Source organism: Drosophila tropicalis, unplaced genomic scaffold (assembly GCF_018151085.1).
Source record: "Drosophila tropicalis isolate 14030-0801.00 unplaced genomic scaffold, ASM1815108v1 contig_593, whole genome shotgun sequence".
Taxonomy (NCBI): Eukaryota; Metazoa; Arthropoda; class Insecta; order Diptera; family Drosophilidae; genus Drosophila; species Drosophila tropicalis.
This window is the reverse complement of record NW_027173070.1, coordinates 17962635-17982881: the sequence shown is the minus strand read 5'-3', so window position 1 is coordinate 17982881 and position 20247 is coordinate 17962635. Positions and strand designations below refer to the sequence as shown.

The 20247-nt window shown below is 34.5% G+C and overlaps 1 protein-coding gene across 3 annotated transcripts; it reads right to left on the bottom strand.

The window, feature by feature from the left end:
• Window positions 1–356: 356 nt before the first annotated feature.
• On the bottom strand, window positions 357–19886 carry Hil (Hillarin). Of its 3 annotated transcripts, none has more exons than XM_068289114.1 (9): window positions 19736–19886; window positions 13161–13583; window positions 11464–11605; window positions 11173–11375; window positions 2548–3542; window positions 1993–2479; window positions 1809–1922; window positions 1147–1310; window positions 357–1056 (listed from the first exon to the last, which is right to left on the bottom strand). In XM_068289114.1, exons 2-9 carry the CDS (start codon window positions 13347–13349, stop codon window positions 888–890), a joined length of 2463 nt encoding a protein of 820 aa, XP_068145215.1. In that variant the 5' UTR covers window positions 13350–13583; window positions 19736–19886; the 3' UTR covers window positions 357–887. The 3 variants fall into 3 exon arrangements, with proteins under 3 accessions (XP_068145215.1, XP_068145216.1, XP_068145217.1); XM_068289115.1 differs by having other exon boundaries at window positions 19840–19882; XM_068289116.1 differs by lacking the exon at window positions 19736–19886 and adding an exon at window positions 18766–19045.
• Between the last annotated feature and the right edge of the window lie 361 nt (window positions 19887–20247).

The window sequence follows — 20247 nt, the reverse complement described above, 5'->3', positions numbered from 1 at the left end:
TTTTCAGCGGCAATCAGGATGTATGAAATATAAATTATTGTTGCATACTTATAGGCTTTTGCAGATTTAAAAATGTATATTGAATGTCTACTCTTATTACTCTGTAAGAGTATGACTGACGTGCTTGTTTTGAGCAGAATATAGTACTTGTTGTTTACAAACATCAGTACTTTTCTGGGGCACCCAAAAGTATGTCACAAATATAAAATTCATTTAGAAGCGGTCACAAAATTAAAGAAGGAGCATAAAACTCCTGATGGCCAATCACCCCGCAGGACATTTTAGAGTAATTTCACATTTGTTGCATCATTAAAAATGTTTTCCTGTACAAACAAAACACTTCAAGCAATTAAATGTGTTGTATATCAAATATTTATTCACATTATAATTAATATTCTTTCGATACTTAAATGATTTTTCAGCAAGTGGGTCAACGCTTAAACAAAAACATTAAACATTTCAAATACAATTTATATATATATAAATGTATTACAGTAGATATAAGATGTAAAAAATATGCGTGTTTTTTTTTTTTTTTTTTTTTAATAAATTATTAAGCATTAATAATTAAGTTGGTTGGGTTTTTGATTTAGATTTTTAGGCTGCATTAAGTTCTAATGATTAGAGTCTAGAGTATTTACATGGTTTTCAGTTGCGATTTCGATACAAAAAAAATGATTAATTAATTAAAAGGGAGCTGTGTTTTGTTGTTGTTCTTAGCACCTGTTCAAAAGGGAATATTCTTTTGTGTTATTATTGGAAATCTATAATTCAATAATTTGTTGTTTAGTTTTTGTTTCATTTTGTTATTATCTTGCTTAGGCTGTAGACTATAATTAATATTGCATTTTCTCATTATTTTTTTCTCTGTGGTCAAAAAGCAAAAATCAATTCCGCTTTGAAGAGTTAATTAAATATTTACAACAATGCGTCAGCAAATGCTTCTCGCCCGATGATGAGGATGAGGAATTGTTGTTGTTATGATGATGATGATGCTGTGGGGCCCCCAATTCGCGTGTGTAAATATCGAGGCCATACTGACCCTCCTCGGGGAAACTGCAAGCAGGCAACAGAGAGAAAATTATTTTAATGATGAAATAACAAGAATTGAAAATGGGGTTAAATAGTTGCGGAGTAGGCACTTACTTGATAATAAAAGTAACTATGTCATCCAGGGTATTATGTGTCACATATTTGGCCAGTTTCTTTTCCTCAATGCCATTCTTATGTAGTGTGGCCATAAAGTCGGTGAGTGGACGAGACATACGGAATTGTAGATCTAAACTGCGTCCAGCAAATATCAAAGGGTCCTGGAAAACGAAACGTCAACAAGTTAGAAGAAGTTGAAGTAGAAATATTTGTAAGCTATTTGCTATGCGTAGATGGATATAGGGCTGTGAAATGGGTTATCTTTGTCCCCTAAAGTAGGAGATAAGGAATGCAAATTTGCTATTTTAAATATAAAAACAAATTTCGGAAATTTTAAACAATAATTCTCGCAGTAAACATAGTTTATAGACAAATTTCAATTAGATTGGCATTCGAAAAGTTATAAATTTGTTGAAAACAGACTACATACTATACTACATACTATATACATACTATAAGGGGCATAGTTCGCCCAATTTCACAGCCTTAAGTTAAACCATGATACAATTCATGGTACAATTGAATTAAAAGGTGAAAAGTACTAGTTTTTGTATTATGGGAAATACTAATACTAAATACTGCTAAGTTTTTCTTTTTCCTTATCAAGTTTCTGCTCTGGCAGCAGTCTTTGTTACAATTAAATATTAAAAGAAAGTAACCTGATGCGTTATGGGTATAAGTCCAAAGAGTCTCGTAGCCTTTGTTGGCCCCCATTCACCACTGGCACAGTCAGGCAATGGAACCATAACTGTTTGTAGCTCCTCACAGCAAATCTGGGGAACAAAATAGAACGAACAAATGATTTATGACACAACATACACCAAATGGTATATGCCAACTCACCTTGAACTTGCACACGGACTTAAATTTCATGGGCTCCCCGGTGAGATATTCCTGCGGTGTTACCGCATTAGCAAAAATGTCCAAGAGGAAGGCACCCGAACATGGGGCATGAACACGAAATGCCACAATATTACCAATAACCGATTGCATGACAAAACGCTTGAGCGAGACACCATCGTAGGAGAGCTCCTCATCGCTGTCATAGAACTTGAGATTGTAATGGAAGATGAGGCAACTTTGCATATCCGTGGGCATGGCAATGCGCACTGTTGCGGCTCCTGTGTCATCGGTGAAGACAACGGCGCCATAACCCTCATCGGCGAAATGTAAGCCATAGCGAAAGAATAGAGAACGAACAAATGGTAAATTCTCAAATTCTCTTAAGGTAATCGGACGTTTCAGTAATTGCCATTCCTCCTGCAGGGGATAGAATTCATAGATAAATTCCCTGGGATCGGTAAGGAAATAATGATCATCGTATTCATATCTGGAATAGAAAAAACAAAATGTAATGTCAACTCGTTCTCGTTTAAGGAGTTTCCATATGTTTCTTACCGTAGACTATCATTTTTGCCACGTCCCTGTTTGGGTGCCTCTTTGGCATTGACCAGATGACGGGCTCCCCAATTGCATTGTACAAAACGCCAGGCGCCGGCCACATAGACAGCATTCCATGAGTTCCGGAAACGTGAGTCCTGGAATTTAACACCCGGCTGATAGCCAGCACTCTTGGAATAACCCTTGATGACCACACAATGCAAACCGGCGTAACTGCAGAGTCGCTTGAAGAGCACATGATAGCTCTCGGTGCCGTATTTAATGCCACGCAGCAGTCCCATGGGTGTGTCCCCTCGCAGATCATCATCAAAGTGCATGGCATTTAGATTTTTAACCGTAATCCAGCGGAATATGGTGCGTGCCTTCTCGATGTCTGTAGTGCAACGTCCCACCAATTGACGCACCAGATCCGTAAATGTTTTCTGATCTTCCTGGGCCACCGAAATGGCAATACGATCGACATCTTCGAATTCAATGGGATCGGTATAGATCTGGAATTTCGATACAGCTGGTGGAGCTGGGACAGGAGCATTCAATGGATACTCTATGGGCACGGCTCCTTCACTAAATTCATCATCAAGGAATATGCTTTCACTTTGCATATATTCCGAACGTCGGGCACTGATCAATTCCAACATTTCGCTCGATTGTCGATCCACCAGGGCAGCCGTCTCATATCTTTCATGTTCGAGCATTTTGCGTGTGATACTCTCCTTTTTCTTACTTCTCCTCAGGGTCATGTTCTTCTCCAGATCCTCCTTCTGTTGTTCGTGTCGCAGTGTCAACATATTGGCCTCATCTCGACTTCGTCTGGAGGTGGCCAATTCCTTTTCAAATTTATGTGTCAAACGCTGAAGCTCTCGTTCCCATTCATCTTGGAATTCATTCTGTATCTTACGATCTTCTTCTTCGCGTTTCCGTGCAAATTTTCGATATAAATCATCCTCCTCTTTACGATGTTTCATCTCCAAGTGGGCCTGCTCTTCGCGAGCCTAAAAACAAGCAAAAAACGTCAGAGAGGTTAGAGAAAGCTTTTTCCCAAAAAACAGAGAAGACGAGGAAAAAATGCATTTTGCAGTGGCTAATTTTGTTGCTGTTGTTTTTGCAATGCTTGGCTTGTTAACTTGGCTAATTATAATGCCACGCTTGAGCTGAGGCTTTTGCAAAAACAAAACAAAACAGAAAAAAGAAGATATAAAAATATCCAACATTAGGCAAGTTGCAATTGCAGCGGCAACTCCCACTCCCATTACCACTCCATTGGCTACGCATTGCGTGCATCTTCGATAACCCCCAAAGAGTTTCTCCATCGTTTCAATTATTGGGAAAAAGAATTTCCACTTAAGTTCAGATTTAAAAATCTGTTTTCTGTTTTTAAAGTCTTCAAATTAAAAGAGATTTTGAAGTTTTTATGAATATCCTCCATGCCTGCAACTTATTTGGCAACATCAGAATCTATCACTTTGACCGCCATCTCCTTCCAACTTCTTAGATATGCCTCCAGTAGACTATATACATTTTTAAAATTTATAACTTCATTAAAAAAACACATATAAATAAATGTTTTGCTCTTTGTTTTATAAATAGGTTTCGTTATTCTTACTAGATCTTTATAGGTATGAGTACGGAAACAATACAATACTCATACACACTCACTCAGTGTGAGCCTCTCACTCACTCCCTTCAATTCAATTCGAGTATACTCATATTATTTAGTATGTGAATGAATGAATAATAAATTTCATTAGATGTAATTATAACATCAAATTAAAGGTGTACCACTTGTCGTATGAGTGATGCGGCTTAAGCAGTATAGACGAACCTTACCAAATCTTGAAAGTCGATCAACATATATTTGATGAGTTTTGTTGCTTATTCTGAGTGGCTATGTATTTATGAACTTGTGAAGAAAGAATTACCAGATTTATTATAAAGATTTGCATTTGTATTAAAATGATTCAAAATTAAATATCTACAGTAGAATCCGGTCATAACGATGCTCAAGGGACCGACGACTTTAGTCGTTATATCCGAAAGATGTACTAATCGGAGGCCCTTTCATATAAGTTTGTATTGGGACCAACCAATCACTCATCGAACTTTTGTCGCTATTACCGGACGGACGTTATAAGCAGAGACTTTATAACCGGATTCTACTGTATTTACAAATAAAACTAAAACCTTAACATTTAGACAAAAAACAATTGAGAAAACAGTTTTGGAGCTTAATGTTCTATATCTTCCGATACTGTCATATACTTAGCATGAGAAATCTGACTTTAGTTAAAGATCAATTCTATGTTTTAGATATGTATTACTTACTTTACTACTTATAAGTATTAATGGGTTCAGTTGTTATAGATTGCAAAGAAGTGTCCCATTTACTTATGTCGCGCACCTTATTTGTATAGGTTCTGTGAAGTTATCTACCATTAATTAACTTAATCAGTTTCTAATTCATAAAATTGAAAATTTTTGATTTTAAAAAGTTTCCAACCTTGAGCATATTTTTATAAACTTTTCAGTTGTTTCCTTCTTTTGAACTAGTTATTAACAACAATTACATATCTAGAGTCTTAGCTAAACTCTAGTTATAGGCCAACAAGTCGAAAAATGACTAACTCTGATGTTTTTAAATGTTTCGCTAAATATTCTGACAAAAGTAATGTAACTTTTTAATCGTATTAAATCAAAAAAAAAAACTAAATTCCTCATTTTAGAGTTTTCAAGTCAAGTTGCATACCAAATCTTTTGTGTGCACTTTAAATTCCTTTCACATTTGGCCAAATAATACAGTTTAAATCAATTTAAGCTACGTTTTTTTTTTTTTTTTTTTTGGTTTTGTTGTTGCTTTTTTCGTAAATTATAGCTTCCGGCTTGTCAAAAGCTTTTAGCGCCATGCAATCTCCCGGGCAAAAGAAAAAAAGCAAAGGAACAAACAGCAGAAAAACAATAAAAATAATAACAATAAAAATATGCAATTAAAAACCAAAATTCAATGTCAAGTTCAAAACAATAACTCTATAAAACAAAAACAAAAATTAAGCAACAGTAGTAACAACAAAAACAATAACAACCACACTAAATGGTTCATTGACAATGGCCACTCGGCGCAGTGCAGAGCAGCGACGCGGACAGCGACGTTGGCATTGCGTGAGCGGCTTAGAGTAGATTTTAAATATGACCATAACTATAACTGAGACGACTACAGTTATGACGCCCACAGGGTGCTCAACAATGTATGTATGTATGATGAGGATGACTATGATGATGTTGATGATGATGACAAAAAAAGCAAACCAAACCAAACCAAATCAAAACGAAACGAAAACGAAAGTCCAAAAATGTTGAAATTAATTATTGCGCAAGCCATAACCAAAAAAAAAAAAAAATAAAAGAAAAAAATACCAAAACTAAAACCAAACCAAAATGAGATAAACAGAAAGAAATGGCATAAATTGTTAAATTGGCACCACAAAAAGCTCTTTCAACTATGAGGAAGTGTCTCTGCGGTGTCGACGACAGCGACAAACGCAACGGCAGCACCAGCAGCAGCGGCGGCGACGGCGACTGCGTGAGAGTCTAGCCAAATTACACAGTTATTACAAGCCGTTTAAGCGTGCATTACATAAGGGCGAGAGGGAGAGAGAGAGAGAAAAATAGTTAAAGTCAGAGTCAGAGAGCAAAAAGTAGACAAGTCTCGACAAGAATGACTCTCCTAGTGCGCCGGTCGCACTAATCAAACAGTAATAGTAACAACAACAACAATAACAGCAGCAATAATAACAAAAAAAAAAAACCTAAGCTCCGCTTAGTTGTTGTTGTTTTTGTAACGGTTACTTTCACTTTGTTTTGGTGTGTGAGCAGCGCGCATAATTTTAGATTTAGCAAACGCAGCAAACACAACAAGCAAGTCCAAGGTGCACAGTGGTTAACATTATAAGGAAAGAGTGAACAAAATAATTGTATAGTTAATACTTAAAATTATAATAATAATATTTTCAACAACAATAACTTTCAAGTTTTACATCTTCTAGAAAAGTTTCAATCGCTCAATTTAAGCCTGACAACCCTGCGCCTTAATGTCCCGAATCGCTGTTTTGGGGTTCTATAAAAAAAAAAAAACGTATACGCTCGGTATGACAACTTAAGTATGCAATAGAAACCAGTGTACGAACCAATAAACCATACAATAATGAACATACCTAATGTCTTTTCTTGTTGAGAAACCAAATGTTAAAAGATAACAAAGAAATTCGATTTATATTAATAATAATTTAATTCTATCGTGAATTACACTAGTTAACACCAAAATTGAAACGTCGAATTGAAAACGTTTCTACAATAACAGGAAGTCAAGGAACTCGATAGTGGTATCCGTTTATTGTACCATGCACTCATACGGTGAAATGGTATATTAAAGTCCCCAAAATTTATGTAACAGGCAGATGTATTATTTTTCCGACCCCATAAAGTAAGAAATTCTTGATCACTATCAACAGCCGAGTCGATCTAGCCATGTCAGTCTGTCCGTCCGTATAAACAGCTAGATCTAAGAGACTATAAAAGCTAGAGCCACTAAATTTGGTATGTAGGTACGTGTAGTATGCAAAGTTATCGAGTTTATTTAAATTTTTTGACACGCCTCTTTCCGCCCCCGTAATTTAAAAAGAGCGTTTACATTAGAGACTTTTCTAGCTAGAGACACCATATTTGGAATGTATGTACATATATTCGCTTAGTATGTGTAAAGATTTTTCGGCCCCTTTTCGCTCCCGTAATTTGAAGAAACTCTATTATCTTCCGTAATTTTCTACCTTATGCAATACAATTTGGCACACTTAAATTTGATATTAATATCCAGCAACATACCAAATTTTATCCAATTAGCCAAGATATGCATAAAAACATTTTCCCATAAGGCCGTTGGCTGGTGGGGGCGCTAATCTAACTCAAAAATGATTTTTTGATTTGTTCTTACCCAATTAAGTTTAATATTTGGATGTATAGCCTTAGCATCGGCTAAGCATCGAATCGATGAGGTCCTGACATCGCTTCAAGGAAATTTGCAACCATTACACCTGAACTACTTGCCAAACATCTACATGAATTACTTTGACATCTCATCATAAGTCCTCGATGGGACTAAGATCTAAGGATCAGTCCCTTGTAAAACTATATTCAGAGCACATTAAAATTAGAGCCTGGTCTTCAAATTTTTTTGAAATTGACTAGGTCAAAACTGTCCAAAAGAACAAATCTATTCTACTTATGAAGCATTTTCAGACCAATTCTTTGAACTTAAAAAAAAAACGTATTGTGTACCACTGTGGAATGGCATGGCAGACAGGAAAAACAAGTGGCAACGGGTGACGGCATTGTCTGTGGCCGCAATGGTGGTGGTGCTGGTGGTTGGTGGTTTGTGGTGCTGCTGCTGTTGCTGCACTTACTTTGGCCATCGTCATATCCGTATATGGAAATCTATGCTGGCAGGGAAGCAAACGGGGCAGACAGACAGACAGATGAACAGCAAGCACTGTAAGCACAGTAGTGGTCAAAATATGGTGACCAAAAATGAAAACTTGCTCTTGGCGGGTGGAGGTGGTGAGGAGGCGTTTTTGGGTACATGCGAAACGGTGGGCGGGGGTGTGTTTCTGTGTGTGTGTGTTTGTGTGTGTGTTTGTGTGAGGGTGTGTGCTTGGTAGTGTGTAAAACATGCAAAATTTTTAATGATTGCATGCATGCAATTTTTCACATATTTCTGAAGTTTTTTTTGTGGTTTTTCTTTTTGTTTTTTTTTTGCCGCACAGACACCTGTTCGAAATTTGTTAAATTGAGCATGGCAATAAAAAAAATGTATATATATGTATGGGCACACACACACACAGACATACAAACATTTAGTTGTAGCTTTGCGTGTGGCATTCTGGAAAGTGAAAGAAAATCGGTTTTATTTTTCTTTCGTTTTTCTTATTTTTGTGGTTTTTTGTTTTAGTGTTTTTTGGTTTTTTGGCATTGCAAGGAATTTGTGCAATTTAAATTTGACTTTGTTTTTTCTTTCTTGCTTTACGTAAAATGCGATTATAATGCTTTCACCACATCATGGCGGAGATTTCAATTCAAGTCATGGAGACAAGTGCCAAGTCATGGATAAAAAGCAGCAGCAAAAGATTCAAGTCAGCTGATAAACGAGAGTGCTGCCAATTTTAATGCAAGATCATAAATTATAATCAAGCCAAGGCACAGCAGAAAGAGAGAAGAAGAGATCAAATGTAATCTACACTTCAAAAAAAAAAAAAAAAATAGTGCCACATACATAGACACATATGTACATAGTATGTACATATAAATCAGGGATTATACTCAATGAAAGTTGTGCGACATTCATACGCACTGGAAGAGATTACCCATTGGATTACTTTCGATCTTACAACCATTTAACAATCTCAATATTGATTTCAATTATTGGTTAGCCAAATTCTGCCTAAATACTGCATTTGCATCCTTAACGAAAGCGTGTCCTTGATGAAAGCTTTATTTTATGCAAATATTTATTTAGATCTTGTTTCTTACTCTTTTCAATGAAGTTTCGTTTTTCTTACAGCAAATTGTGTTAATAGGCAATCCTTTGTTTTTCACTTTTCATTCCTTTGTGTTTTTTGTGCTGCCTTTCAATAAACCTGACACATGAAAATTTTAGTATTTACTTCTTTAAGAGGTTAAATGTAACCTGCAAGGCCAAAAAGGGATTCTTTTTTAACATTTTTTCCAAGGAAAACTGCTTAAAATTGATCATTTGGGGTTCAAATTATTTTTAAGTAGTTTTGATAATTGGTGAATTTTATTAACAAGATGCGTAAAGAATATTATAGAATCCTTGCAAATATATCAATGAATATAAATCGGCTGTGCCGAAGTTTATATACCCTCGCAGACTTTGGCTTTAACATTTTTACATGTTCCAAACTCTTTTTATGTAACTCAATTCGTCAATGCACAGACAAAACCTTCCAAATATCATTACCATTTATTTTTCATCTTATTCCCTATCCAATTTTACATACATACGTGATTGGCACGCATGCACATACAGTTTATGTAGCGTTGTGTCTTTGTTGAATCGAGCATCAGCGCTGACGGCGTTTAAGCAGAGCCGATTTATATTGACCGTAACTTGTGTTCTACTTATCCGATCTGATTGAAAGTTCGGAATCTGATGTTTTATATCCAAAACTATCATATTAAAGAATTTTATAGGGATAACCCAATTTCTTGACCTATTATTCTTATATAACTACATGATTTAGTGGTCGGATCCTGACAATTTTCATACTTTATCTGTTCCGGGCTAAAGGTAGCTCAAATAACAAGTTTCATCCCGATAGCTCTTAAGATGGCAGCGTGAAGTTGATTTGCACGGACGGAGTCAGCTTCTTATGATTTATCCTTTATAGGGTCGGAAACGGCTCGTTCTGTGCGTTACAAACATCTGACTAATTAAATAATACACTCTGCTAGAGTATAAAAAGCAACGTTCCCGTTCTGTCAATACCAATATCCAGCTTTTGTCATAGCCGATTTAGAAAATGGCTCAAACAAGAAATTTTGTTTTTAGGTTGAAAATTTAACAATAGAAAAAAACTAAGCAACCAAAAAATAAGAAAAAAATGCTTGTGAAAAATATTAAAAAAAAAAAAATTATTAAGAAACTCGGTTTTTGAAGAATATTTGGCACCTATTTAAAACAAATGGTTTTGAGAAAAACACTTTAAAAGTTTCAACTTTCAAAATATTTTGGTGTTTTTTCTGAAAGCCAATTGGATGACATTTCAAAAATTGTCCCCGAGCGTGTTAAATTATCTCACATTTATCAGATTTGCTTGAAATTTTCATAAAATATACTTAAAAAATTACTTTCTCAAATTTCGAGGTGCATATATTATCGACCTAAAAAGTAAAACTGACTAAATTGAGGCGTCCCCCAGAACTTAAGAACCATATTAACTCCATACTCACAAAATTGATGAAACATACATTTCTTTTTACCATTTTAGGGCTACTTATGGCCAGATTTGTGTGGTCTTTAAGCAAAATACTTTAATGTCAAAAAAATTATAAGTTTTTAGTTAAACAATTTGTCTAATAAATGAAAATAAAAGATATTTGTTTGGAAGCACCACTGGCCAAGCAGATAAACTTATTCATTTAAATTTTTGTTGTTTTTCTTTGCTTAGGCAACTTGTTAACACACACACACACAGAGAGAAACGTTTACTCAATTGCTGTAAATAGCACAGTAGCCTACATAATCATGAGTTATTCTAACAACAAACATTACTATTGCATTAATTAAACTCTTCAAGTAGCCAGCCATGAAAGCAAAACATTGCACAATCCGTTGAAGCTTGGAGACTTCCCGCATAGTCTTAGTATGTCTGTAGTTAGTCTTTATAAAGCAGTAAACAGTCTTAACTCTCCGCTAGCCGCCACTTAAATTTCATTAGATGTTCTGCACTAAATAATTTCTTAATTTGCGGCCAGTTAGAGAGAATCTTCTTCATCCATACACCATCACCCCACTCGATTGATATAATCTCTGAAAAAAATACTTCTTGGACTTACCAAATAGAAATCAATTGGCTTCTCGCGTGCCTTATTGTAGGCCTTTTGTATTTCCGTTTGTTTCAGTGCGTGTGCTATATGCAAGGCACTGGCATCGAATCGTCCGTACTTGTAATCGGACTCATTTTGTGATGGAGAGCTAACCTCACGTCCATTTCCATAGCCATTTGGTGTGGATTGGCGAGATCCGCTCAATGGAGCACCTGATAAGAAGGAACAAGAAATAGATATACATACATATATATAAACGCATGTATAAACTCTTGTGTATACTTAGTTATTATTGCTTACCATCGATCTCGCTGCGTATTCCACGTATTTGTTCATTCACAAATTTATTTGTTCGTGGCGCATTCAAGGCCTGACGTATGCCCACTGAAGTCTGATCGAGATGACCAGGTCCGCTCTTTGGTACATGGGAACTGCAATAGACCTTGAGGAGAAAACATAAACCAGTTAATAAAGTTTCAATAAAAAAACATGGAATTTTGGAAATAAAATCTTAAAATGGAAACAATTTTATGCAATAACTTTTTAGAATTCATTAAAAGTTGACTTCTTTTTACAAAAATCAAAACGTAGAAAAGTTTTTAACGGATAATGCTACCAAATTGACCGACAAAAATTTGCTTACTTTCAATGATCACACAAATTTGTTTTGGAAGTTCAATATCACCTTTATTTTCAATTTTTAATGGTAAATGCATAAGGGACTTAAAGATAGGAATCAAGGAATATATTTTAATTTTAATTTTAGGTAGCCAACTTTGTTAGATCCATTAAGATAAAGAAAGAAATTTTCAAGAAGTACTGTCGAGGTATTAAAACACTCAACAACTTTATATGTATATAAATAGTTGTAGAAACTTTTTTAAGTTAATGCCTGTCTGTTTGTCATTTCTATACCTTATCAAAGTTCTTAAAGCAACAACCAAGTAATAAGTAGCCATAAAAAAGGTTTTAAGAGCCTATCACTTAACTATGTTTGGATTTTTCTTTTTAAATTTTTCCGTTTATTGATGTTTACAAATTGATATATTTTTTCTTTTAAGAAAATGTTTTTAATGAAAACTCCGATAATTCTGTAGTTTGAAATGAGATCTTGAACCTCAAATTTTATTATCTGGCGATTTCAAATAATTGGAAACAAGTTAGGTCAGTTCAGTTTTTAGTCTTATTTTCATATTAAATGTATTGCTATTTATTTAATTGGCAATTTTAAATGACAATTTACTTTAATGAAAATATCGAGCTCAGATTTTACATGAATCTTTCCTGAGTCTTCTATTTAATAAAAATTATGATAAATGAGATTATAAATGATTCGTTTTTTGGAAGTAATAGGAAACATGTTTCATCACCAATCACATTTTGGCTTTTGGAAGAGTCATTTTTGAGTCCGTGAGTTGAACCCTCCTCCAATCTCTGTCTGGGAGAAGTAATTCATGTCAAATTTATTTTTTAACCTTGTTTTGTTTAATCTTTTCAATTGTTTTCACATTTATTCATATTCTAATCAAAAATGTCAAAACATTCAAAATAATTTTATTCATTTTTTCGCTTTTCGATGTTACTTCATTAGAATGTTAAAAGAAATCTAGTTCTTATTTCCATTTCAATCAATTCGTTTAGTCATTCTCGTTGACTGAGTCAAGAGACTGAGAAGAGAGATAGACAGCAATTGCAACAGCATCTCCTACACAAACGCTAACACGATCACACTCAAACACACACACGCACACACACATCAACACAGGTGGCAACTGTGACACACATTTGGCTAAGTGCAATAACAAAAGTTATTTATTATTATGCATATGCAACAAAAACAAAATCAACAAAAAAAAAAAAAGCGCCAAAGGCGATGGCAACGACAACAGCAGCTGTGCAAATAATTTTAATGCGGTCTGATGCTGCTGCTACTGCCGCTGCCGAGTTTGTCGCCTAAGTCTTTCGTTTCATGCTCTTCCGTTACGTCTCGCACTCACCTCTTTATCATCCTGCTTATGCTGATTATTGAAATATGTCTTTAGTGTTAGCTTAGTGCCACAATGTACGCATTTAAAGCAACCGGAATGAAAGAATGTGAAATCCTTGAGTGGCCCCACGCGATCCACCTGATAGACAGTCTCGCTGCATCGCAAACAAGTTGACTCGTAGAAATTTGGCCGATACATGCTGATGCTGATGCTGATGATGGGGGCTGGCTGCGGTCTAGTCTCTGGATTTATGTTGTTGCTATTGACTGGTTTTCTTTTTCACTTTACTTTTCCTTTTATTTTGTCCAGGAATTTCACTTGCTGCTTGTACAAATTTTCCTTGTATTCTGATCGGCAGCTTCTTCTTCTTCGTCGTCGTCGTCAGCGTCTGCTTCGTCTGTGTCTTTTTGTTTATGGTGACCACATTTTCGTCTGAAAAATTAGTTTACAACAAAATTTAATTAATATGTTTAGGTTTTTATTTGGTTGTGTTTATTTTTCACGTAGGTGAAATTTTCTATTTTTGGTAGTTTTATTCACCAAATCGAACAAAAAAAAATGAAATACCAAAATTGGTCTACGGATTAAAATTGTGAGGGCGTAAATCTAAACAACAACAGCAACAACAACTTTCATTTTAATACTCTTGTAAAAAGGGTATATGGAGTTTGCTTTAAAAACTCAGTTGCAATTTCTTTACTTAATTTAAAGTTCTGTAATAATCAACATGAATTTCTCTTCCTTTCATAAGATTTTAGCTTAAATTAAACGTTTAAGTAAATAATGTTTTTGTGGGTTTGTTAAATCTTAAATTTAACCCTTTTTTAGATTTTTTTATATAATTGAGGGCGTCTTTTCTTTCTTTTTATCAAATTCCAATTAAAGTATTCGGAGATATTTTTGGAGACGATAAAAACGACGATTCAAAGTTTAAATAAAAATGGTGAAGAGAAGAAGCTGTTTTTTTTAAACTATAGAAAACCTAAATATAAATCAATATCAAATATGATGATTACGGTCCCTGATATATATGTATAGTGAACAGATCGGTAAATTTTGAACATTCCTTGCTGGTAATGAACAGTATTCGAGATTGGAAGTCCTAGAAATAAGTTGGAGTATTGTCTTTTCTCCTAACTCTTTTACCAAAATGGGAAATTAGTTCAACTTTTGTATTATTGTCAAAAATTTAACAAAATGTAGGTATATTTAAATATTTTTCTTGCAGGTTTTGGAAACGTGAGCTTTGACAAGGGGATGGATGGGGTTTAAGACAATCACACATAACTTGACCGTAAGCAGGACGTTTAAATACAAAATTTCGTTTGTAACCTTTATCATATTCAATTCTAAACAAGTGTATGAAAAAATGTTGGCTTCTGTTTTAGTTTTGACGTTTCATGATGTTTCAAAATTTATTTTGCCGATTTTAATTAAACAACCATTCTTATTCGCTTCATAAGGCTATTTAAACAAAAGATTTCCATGTTTTAATCCTTGCTGAAATACCTAACTTAAAATAAGATATATTTTGTTGACTGATTAATAAAAATCGCTAATTTTAAACATGGAGAATTGTATTAAATTAAAAATTCATCTACATTTTATTGGTATATTTCACGCTTTCTTAGTAAAAATGGCAAACGGTTGCAAAAGGGATTCAAATGGACAAATTTATGAGATGAAATGAGTTCCGATTTCTACAAACTTATACGGAATCCAAACGCGGAACACGGCTAATTATCTTTTCTCCTATGGAGGAAACTTGCTCACAATTTCAATCATATTTGGTTTCTAAACTGAAAAGAGTATAAAAAACTCGGCTTGAAATTTTTTTCTTCAGCTTGACGATGATTTAAACCAACTAGGAAAATTCAAATAGGTATTATTAATGAATTTTAATTAAGTAACCATCATGATTTTGGTTATTTCTGTGAAGGGTTTTAATTTGTTTTTGTGTTTTAGTCTTCAACTAGGCAATGACCTTATGTTGTAAGTGAACTTGTTGCATGAACTCCTTCAATGTTGTGCCACCAAGTTGCCTTTTGCCATTTTGATTAATTGTTGCAATTGTTGTGTGTTGGTTTTTCACACAAACACAACCACAGACACACAGCTAGAGACTAAAACAAAAAGCAAGTGCAGGTAATATTAATTGATTGCAGATGTTGCACACAAACTCGCTTGCTGCAACTCCAATTCCGATTCCAACACCGTTTCCATCAGCCATTTCCAAACATACAAAAGTCATAGACATCCCGAGCCCGAGTCGTTTTGCTTTCTTTTTTAAGTTTAATGAACGTTAAGTGGTGGGTGAGCTGAGGCAAACGGAGATGGAGACGGGAGACGGTAGACGGCGATGACGATTGCCTTATGATTAGCCACGAGTTGCGGCATAGCCAACTATTTTTTTCTTTTTCTTTTATTTCTTTTTGTTTTATTGAAGGTTGCTGGCCGCCTGTTGTTGCTTTTGTTGCTATTGGCTTGCATGCATTTCTCACCTGGAAATTTGTATGCAATACGAAACGGGCAAGGGGTTCGAGAGGGGGCGAAATGCAAATGCAGCAAGGCCAGCAACAAAAAGCCTCGATTTTGTAACACCAAATTATTTTGATTGACTGTAAATTAAAATTTAGTTCCGCTTTTGATGGTTTTTGCTCCAACGATTGAGCATAACAAATAGCCTAACCGACTGTGTGAGAGAGATATGTACATTGATGGGGAGGCAAATGTCATTATGTGTAAGAGGGAGTGGGCAAGAAGATGTGATAAATTGATTAGAACTTTATTGGGGAATCTAACATTGAAATGGAAATGCTTTTGGTAAGACCCAATTTAATGTGTTAATCAGAGAGCAAAGTGTTTTGGTATTTACAGTGATTAAAAATGAACAATGCACGTAAACTTTCATAAAAGACGATAGAGAATCGAAAAAGAAGAAAACACATTACAGAAACTATCAAAATAAGATCTAAACTAATTCATTTATAAATTTATTAGACTAAACTACAGTCTTAACCATCGCTTAATGAACCTCAAGCGAGCATATAAAGACAATTTGATCTTTGATGGTCAAAAGGCATTTCAAAAAATAATGAATTACAATTTTTATAAACTATTTCCACTGGCTGATCTTATCACTGACTTCGGTAAATAAACCGTTTAATCTAAGAACAATGAAACTAACTTCCTCACTTTAGCATTTTTGTGTGGTCTTTTCTAGGCGAATTCTTTCAACACTTTGTCATCTTCAATCGATTTCCAAAGTGTCCAAACAAAAGTAGTAGTTCTTCTTTTCGTTTGGCGCCGCTTTTTTTTTTTCTATTTTGTTGCTGTTTAACCCACACACAAAATCGATCAAAAAATTTGTTTTGTGTCCAACCATGAATGGAGACGCCTACATTGGGGCTTTTGCCGTAAAAAGTCAGTGATCTCTTGATGCGATCACCAGCATCGAGTGATTGAATAGTCCAATTAAACTATGTATATATGCTCTTTTTGACATAATTAGCGTGTAATGATAATTGTAATTGGACATGAAAAGACAGTAAGAGAAAAGCAGAGCAAGAGTCTGAGGTGAAGTGAGGTTTGGGGCGTAGGGGAATTAAGCAGGGGGCGTAGCGTTGACAAAACGCTAGTCTCGTGAGAGACTTACATCATACAAGGTAGTAAGCAGCTGCTGCTCAGCCAACGTTGACCGTGTTAAGAATAAGGAACTAAATGGTATGAAATTTCGCATATATAATATTCTAATCAAACATCTAATATTCATATGTATGCATGTACATATATATTTAACTGAATCCAAGGTCTTTTGTTGCCTTCCCTTTCTCCATACAGGTTTTTTTGTTTCTTTTGGTTGAAGACCGAAAGTCTCAAACGAAAGTGGCTCATTTTCAAAACTGATTTAAATATAAATTGATAAGCTAAATGAAATGATTTTCAATTTTTAGTTTGTTGCTTAAGTCTTTTGTTTCGTTGCTTGATTTTCCTTTTGAATAACAGTAAAATACAGAAAGAAAGAAGCAGAAAGAAAAAAGGCAAGTTGCAACCCAACATTATTAAACAAAACAATGAATAACAATTTTAATGATTTTAAATTGCCCACTAGACAGAGATAGACATACAAAGAGTTAGATATACCGATATACAATATGGCTAGAGAGATATAAAACTGGTTGGGGGCAAAAAATCTAAAAATGCAAATGATTGCGTCATTGGAAGATTGAAAAACAACAAATTTTTGTATAGATTTATATCTATATAGAGATTTTTAAAATTGTTCGCTTATGAAACGTTTTAATTTATTTCCCTGGTTTATTTTTCCTAAAATTTTGTTAACCTCGTTTTATTTTTTGCTCGTTGTCTTACACATTTTCTATTTACTTGAAGCAAAGTCCAAGTACCTGAACATACATACATACGTGCTAATTGAAATACCCATAACAATAGGCTGTCTTAGTTTACGAGAACGACGAGAGGGAGAAATCATCTAGGAAAACTACATGCATACTTCAAAATATATGTATGTATGTGTGTATTCTGTTAATGCTAATAAAAATATTGAAACGAAACAATTTTATTTATGTGAGCCCCTAAAAACTAACCATATATGAGAAGAGTCTAGGCGAAGTTTCTATACCCTTGAGTCAGTAGATCTTGCAAAAGTAAGGACTTACAGATGTATATATCAGTGCAACCACGAGAATGTGAAAGAATTAGAGGGCCGAGTGAGGGTTACAGAGAATGGAAAGATCTTTTTAAATCAGGTTAACTATAAATAAGCAAACACAAAACTTAGTAACCAAAATTTTGGCAGTTGTCGAGCTTATTATTCAAAATACCTAGCAAAGACTCTGATGACATTTTTTGTTTATGGAATATATCGTCCAAACCTCATAATTCTATCGTTTCGCACCAACATGACAACATGTACATATATTCGAAAATATAGTCAGTTCTATCAAGGCCATCAAAAACGCAGACCTCAGACCTTAACCTGCAGAAAGTTCGGTAAACACAAACATTTTGGTAACATAATTCAAAAAATATAAATGTATATACATATATTTATTGTGTACTAATTTCTTAATTTTTTAAATTGGAAAAGCTTATGAAAACTATCTTTCTGACCTAAAATCGTCAATTTCAAAGGTTTGATTAAAGTATTTTTTTTATATAAATCAAATTGGTAGTGGTAGAATAAACTTTAAAAAACATTTGAGAAAACATTGGTTGAATAAATAAATAATGAATAAATAATTACGAAAACAAAATAGTTTTAATTAATGATATCTCCTTAAATTGTTGTAGCTCCTTAGTTTAAAAAGCTCTGATTGCAAAATGTTCTTCAAATCGAGTTAGAGTCTACCAAATTATTATATCAAAATTTTTAATTTTAGGTACTACTAAAGTCGTGTAATTAGTATAAGAGTATTCGCCATAAAGACATTTCTAAGATTTAAAAGAAGATAGTGTAAAACTACTGCCATATTTAACCATCATTTATTTTAATCACTTTTATCAAAATCAAATAATATCAATAGTTATTATTGTATAACTATCAATTTATATTTCTTTTTTTTAGTGTGGAGACTTTTCTTTATAGCTTTACCAATTAGAGAGTAAATGCATTGTGGGTCTAAACCCAATAGGGCAAATGGGTGACCGAAATTACTGTAATATTTCCAGCTGGTGCAGTCCCATTGACAGGTGCGGTCAGAGGGAGAAAGGGATGTTGATTAGATGTTGCATATGCGTTTATGTGTGTATGTGCGTGTGTAAGTATATAAAGAGACGGGAATAGTTGGGGGGGACACTAGCGTGCGCGATAGAGAAAAGAGAGAGAGAGAGGGAGATGTGCTTGCAATCTTTCACTTTTTTGTTGGTTTGCTGCCGCTGCCGTTGCCGTTGCGGCTGCGGTTGTCTGTTACAGTCAGTTCGCTCGTTCGCTCTAGTTTTTGTTTTCGCTTAAATTATTTCCAGTGTTGATTATTATGATTAATTTTTTCTTCTATTATTTTTTTTGCCTTGATTATACACACGCGATAGGCGTCGGATGCATTCGGAGTTCTAGCCGAGGGTGAGCGGTCGTAGTGGGCGGTGAAGTAAGAGGGGGCCCTTTTTGACATACTTATTGCAATTGTTTTCTGTTTCTATTTGCCGTTTCCTGCTCTCGTCTGTTGCTGCTACGACGGCGGCATCGGCTGCTGCGCAGCGTTTTTATGCTAAACAACTTTCTTCTCGTTTTCGGCTTTTGGGTTGGGCTGAAGGGGGAGTAAGAGGGGCGCGACTTGTGCAAAAGTATTTATGATAAATTTCACACACACACAACTTTACACACATGTCTATCTATGAAGAGGTATGAGCCACACTCACATACACATACGCACTCTCGTTTTATAGTTTTTTTATTATTATTTTTTTTTTTTTTGTAAGCTAAACATTTTTAAAATTGTTAGCATTTTTGTTGTTGTTTAATTCTCACTGTTTTTATGTTTTGTTTAAAACCACATTTTAGACCAAGTTGTTTTTATGTTTTGTTTTTTTTTTTTTCAGGGGAATGTAATAAAAAATTTCATTACCAAACACACACAGAGACACATCCGTACATATGCGCGCTCACTCACACATACACGTATACATGCAGAGTGCACTCACACTGATATAAAAATTAAAGTGAACTGACCGCTTTTCGAAAACAACCCGCAAAATAAGTTACTCTGTTCACGGCGATCGGTTTAAGACTGTTACCTGTCTTGTTAACTGAATCGAGTCGAGCTTCGTCTATTGAAATAGTGTTACCGTCTCTTCAGGCTTAAAAAAGCTTTATATTTAGATTAAAAAAATCCATATACATATGTATATATACGCTTTTTATATAGTCTTTTCTTAAAGATTGCATTTTGGTTATACGCAATGAATTTAAAGTACTTATCACCGAACAGCTCGATTTTCTTTGGATGACTAGCACATAAATGGTAAAAAGCAGTATAAAGCAGCAGCTGCCTTTATTAAATTGATGAATGTGAGCGACATGCAGTATCAATTGGTATTGTAGAAGACGTTTTAATTAATCATACTTGTTAAGTACAAG

Bases quoted from the DNA above. Each gene is read 5' to 3' on its own strand.
- Hil (XM_068289114.1), bottom strand. From the start codon at position 13,349: ATGTATCGGCCAAATTTCTACGAGTCAACTTGTTTGCGATGCAGCGAG. The intron at 2,480-2,547 runs GTAAGAAACATA...TTTCTATTCCAG, and splicing joins GGCAAAAATGATAGTCTACG to ATATGAATACGATGATCATT. The intron at 1,057-1,146 runs GTAAGTGCCTAC...GCCTGCTTGCAG, and splicing joins ATAGTTACTTTTATTATCAA to TTTCCCCGAGGAGGGTCAGT.